Source organism: Aplysia californica, unplaced genomic scaffold, assembly GCF_000002075.1.
Source record: "Aplysia californica isolate F4 #8 unplaced genomic scaffold, AplCal3.0 scaffold00947, whole genome shotgun sequence".
Lineage (NCBI taxonomy): Eukaryota > Metazoa > Mollusca > Gastropoda > Aplysiida > Aplysiidae > Aplysia > Aplysia californica.
The window spans coordinates 97136-101743 of NW_004798217.1; the positions used below are offsets into that span (position 1 = coordinate 97136).

General features: G+C 38.9%; 1 protein-coding gene across 1 annotated transcript in view; it reads right to left on the reverse strand.

Annotated features, from left to right (window-relative positions):
* The window catches only part of LOC101858368 (protein sel-1 homolog 3), a gene marked incomplete in the record, with an annotated part of 68034 nt that overhangs the window by 26939 nt on the left and 36487 nt on the right, over positions 1-4608 (reverse strand). The window contains 3 exon segments of the mRNA XM_013089415.2: positions 694-784; positions 3410-3493; positions 4458-4582. Of these exon segments, the coding sequence (XP_012944869.1) occupies positions 694-784; positions 3410-3493; positions 4458-4582 (300 nt within the window).

A 4608-nucleotide genomic window follows, 5' to 3' on the forward strand; every position in this document is an offset into this window, starting at 1 on the left:
CAGAGGGTTTCGATTATATCACTTATATTTGAAACAGTCTGAGACGGCCACCAATTGACAAGAACAAAAGTGTTTGTTATAAGTGGTCATCTTACACAGTGCCATTGCAATGTAAGAATACACAAGGGGGGTGGGGGGTGGGTAGTGACCGTTTGTTCAGGTGAATGTCTTATACAGGTGGCCTTTAAAGCAGGTTGGACGACAGGTAATTGTGGGGTCTTCAAACCCTAGTATTTTACCTTCACATACAGTTTACAAAAAAAAAGCAAAACAAAATCAAACACAAATTCAAACCTTGAAAAAAAAACCCCACCACCCAACTAAACCAATCACAAAAAAACAAACAAAAAAAGACCCCTTCTCCCTGAACAAAAACGACAGAACAATGACATCAGCACAAACATCACCAAAAGAAACAACCAATCTCCACTTCCCTCCCTGCGCCTTTCACACACATTCGAACAAGACTACCCAAGACACCCACCTGTCAAAGACAAACATTTTTCTCCTCAATAGCAACACTGATGAGGTGGCTGTCTGGGACAATTTCAAATATAGGTCACTCACCTTGTTTTGCTCACACAGGTAAGTTACTCACCTTGTTTTGTTCACACAGATAAGTCACTCTCCTTGTTTTGCTCACACAGGTAAGTCACTCACCTTGTTTTGCTCACACACAGATAAGTCACTCACCCTGTTTTGCTCACACAGGTAAGCCAGGTTAAAGCTAGCCACCTCCAGGCCCGTGTCTGCCAGCAGAAGGTACAGGTACAGAGCCAGGGCGCTGTGGACACATATGTTAGTTAGTAGTACAGGGTTTTACGGCGCTCGCAACTCGCAACTGCATAAGGTCATATGAGCGCGCGAAACACAAGTTGGTAGCATTCGCAACAGTTCACTGCACGGTTGGTCGACAATTAGACTTTAAAATGCTAAAATACTAAAATTCTGTGTAAATATATTTGCGATTTAAAACAACTCTTATAAATAACAAAAACATTTTTAAAAACAATATTATTGTTTCACTTTACAATTTGCCATCATAAAATTCAAAATTCTGCTGGGACCAACGACGGAAAAAATGTCTTGCAATTTCTTGCATTTATTATATTTCCTTCGGGTCTCTCCAAAGTCTAGACATTTGGTTAAGATGTCCGACACAGAACGGCTTCTCATCTCCCTGTAGGAGGTATTTGTGGGTCAGGGCCGTGTGTCCGATGCGCAAATTGAGTAAAAATGACTTCGTCTCTTCTGGAGAGGTCCGAAGGATTTCGCTGTTTCAGTTTGGGTTTTATATCACACAGTTTATTGTTTTTCTGTTTTTCCTAGTGGCTCTCCCACATACTGGAGGGGACACATATGATGGAAGGGAACAAATCTACTTTATTAGGATTTGTTCAGGTAATCCAGCGATTATAAATTCTTATAACTCTTTAAACTGTGGGAAACATAAGTCCAATCAGCAGCAACTGACTACAGACCAGAAGCAATGTTTTGGTAGATTTAAAACTATCATACACAAATCCCTACTTTAAAATTACAAAGTACTATCTGACAATTTTGGCCATTTTGAGTTACTAAGACCATAAGGTCAGAAACCAAATGTTTTATCTTCCTGTATCAAAATCGTAAGATTACTCAGATTAAATATCAAAATATTCAAAGAATTGCATTTGAAGAAGCTTGACATGTATATGTAGTGAAACGCAATTTTTTTACATCAAATCTATCAAAATTTGGTTCTGAGCAGATTTTTAATTTTATTGTAGTAAAATTATACACATGAATTTGCATATTTCTGAGTATGCATGTTGTTGCCTGCCTTTTTAAGTGCTAGCTAAAGAAAACAGTCGTGAAAAATGAGTATGCATAACGACATTGGGTTTAATTCAATTTCTTAAATGCTTCCTAAATATTCAGCACTTCTTCATTACACTGGCTCCCAGTGAAAGAGCGTATCATATATAAAATCTGTTTAACTTGCTACAAGTGCTTAAATGATTTATCACCGGACTATCTAAAACAGCTTTTAACACCCTATGTGCCTCCTAGAACGCTCAGATCATCAAGTGACAAAACAACCCTTGTTAAGCCTAAAATAAATTACAAATCAAATGGCCAACGCTCTTTTTCATATTTTGCCCCACTTGTTTGGAATAGGCTTCCAAAAACTATCAGAGAAGCAGAAAATCTAGACATTTTTAAGAAGAAACTAAAAGCATTTCTATTTTCATCATATTTCGATTAGACAGAATCCATCCAAGCTGTAGATCGTTGTGAGTTTGTATGTGCGTATGTGCGTATGTGCATATGTACGTATGTGTGTATGTATGTGTGTGTGGTGCGTGCGTGAGTGAATATGTGTTTGCCCGAGTATGTAACATTATGTACCTTTAAAATAGATTTGTAAATCCATAATATGTATCATGTTAAGCGCATAGAGCACTGCATAAGTGGATATGCGCTATATAAATGCAATCCATTATTATTATTATTATCATTCTTCAACTTCAAGCATTGTAAAAGAGCCAGAACGCACATTCTCAATGATTTTACGACCCCACCAGCACAAATATTTAGACAAACGTTTCAGTAGCAACACTTAATAATTTAGGTAATTCAATGGCGTCCAAAAGAAACTTTAAAATGTAATCACCCAATCACAGTGTTAAAGCCTTGTACATGTACTACTCATTTCATCCTAAATGTCACCGAGAGTTGCAAACAAAGAGTCTTAGTTTTGGTAAGGTTTTACGGCGCTCGCAACTGCATAAAGTCATACGAGCGCCAAGGGGTGGATGTCAACAGAGAAGTCCAAACGGGGAATCAGGCTTACTCTGCTCACCTCTCTAGACTCGAGACTCAACATCACAAAGTCTGCTTCAACTATCAAGGCATCCCGAAAATAGCAGTAGTATGTCTATTTTTTTTTCCAATTAAAAATTTTTTTTCTTTCTTGAGCTACATAGTCCATAGAACATGTGCTGAAAACCAGCTACCCTGACTCTGCCTGTCTGAGTCAAATGGGTTAAATGTGACACAATTTCAAGCCGAGAATCAATCTTTGGTGACTTGATTTCGATGTTTGAAAAATGGCAGCAGTTTTTTCTTATTTAGTTATAGTAAAGAGCTTTACCGTACTTGCAACACAAATGAGGTTATTTAAGTACCGAACACACCATTGTCCAGTCATGTATGTTTAATTATTCAAGACAAATATTTCAATAATTTCCAACTCCAATATCCACTGATCTAATATTGCTCTTTACCTGTACTAAATTTTCAGCACATGTTCTATGGACTATATAGCTCAAGAATATATTTTTTTTAAAATTGGAAAAACAAAAAAATTGACATTATGACCCAACTGGTCTTTTTATTGTTTGTCTTATTTTGGGGACAGACTTACTGGTTGCCATCTCTGAAGGCGTTGAGGGCTTCGCGGAGTGGCTTAGCCAGGAAACTGTTCTTCTCTCCTATAAACCTGGCCCACCTAGAGATAAAAAGAGAACAGTCGTTTTTGTCTGAAAATGAAGAAGTATCTTGACAAAATAACAGGAGTTTAGTGAAAAAATTAAAAATACGAAACAAAGCAAACTAAATACCCCACACCCTGAAACAACAAAAGATGCTTCTTGTCTTTTCGACAGCAGAAACAAAAACTCCCCCCAAAACATTCATCCGTCACAACAGTGGCAGGTTCTCAACTCCATGCCACTTAGATCTACACAGTTGTACCTGATTTACGTCCCCATCGATTTAGTTCAGATAATTTAAGACACAGGCTTTTTTATTAATGGAGGTTTTACTGTGCTTGCAACTGCATACGGTCATATGAGCGCCAAGGGGTGAATGTTAACAAAGAATTCCTTAGAGGGAATCGGGCTTACTCTGCTCACCTCTCTAGCCTCAACAGCACAAAGTCTGCTTCGACTGTCAAGGCACCCCGAAAATAGTGGGTCACAAAAGTGTGAAAAACATACAAAAGAAGTAGAGGAAAAATGACGATAGTAAAGATTAGGAAAGAAAAAGCAGCAGTTCCCTGTTTGCAGTTCAGGCTCAGTTATGAGCATTGCTGAATCAGCCCATTTACAATTTTCTATTCTTCTGTGCATAAGAACATTATATTAATATCCCCCCTTTGGGAATGCCCTAAAACACTTCAGTCAGTAGCATCGCCCCGGGGGGTTAAAAATCTGTCATCTACTCCTTCTTTCCCCCCCCGGGGGTAGGACGCAGGATATTTCAATATAGTTTGCTAACATTATTTGCATTTTTAAAGCCCGTCTTCATATCATGTCTAAGCTCTTTACAACTATTATCACATACAGTTAAAATTCAAGCCTGGGTTATTAAACCAAGTCGGAATTAACCATTACTCCCCCTGAACTAAATCCATGATAAGCCAACCATGACACCAATTACTGAGCTTGTGGAGAATCCGCGCAGCCACCTACTCTGTGCCAAAGTAGATGTCCCTGGGGTACTTGGGCGTACCACGTGACACCAGGAAGGCGTAGAGTGTCCCCGCGTCAATCTGTCCACGGTTCCCTGACCACAGGTACTCCTCTAGGGCTTTGTCCTGGGTGGTGGAGGAGGAGGTGGTGG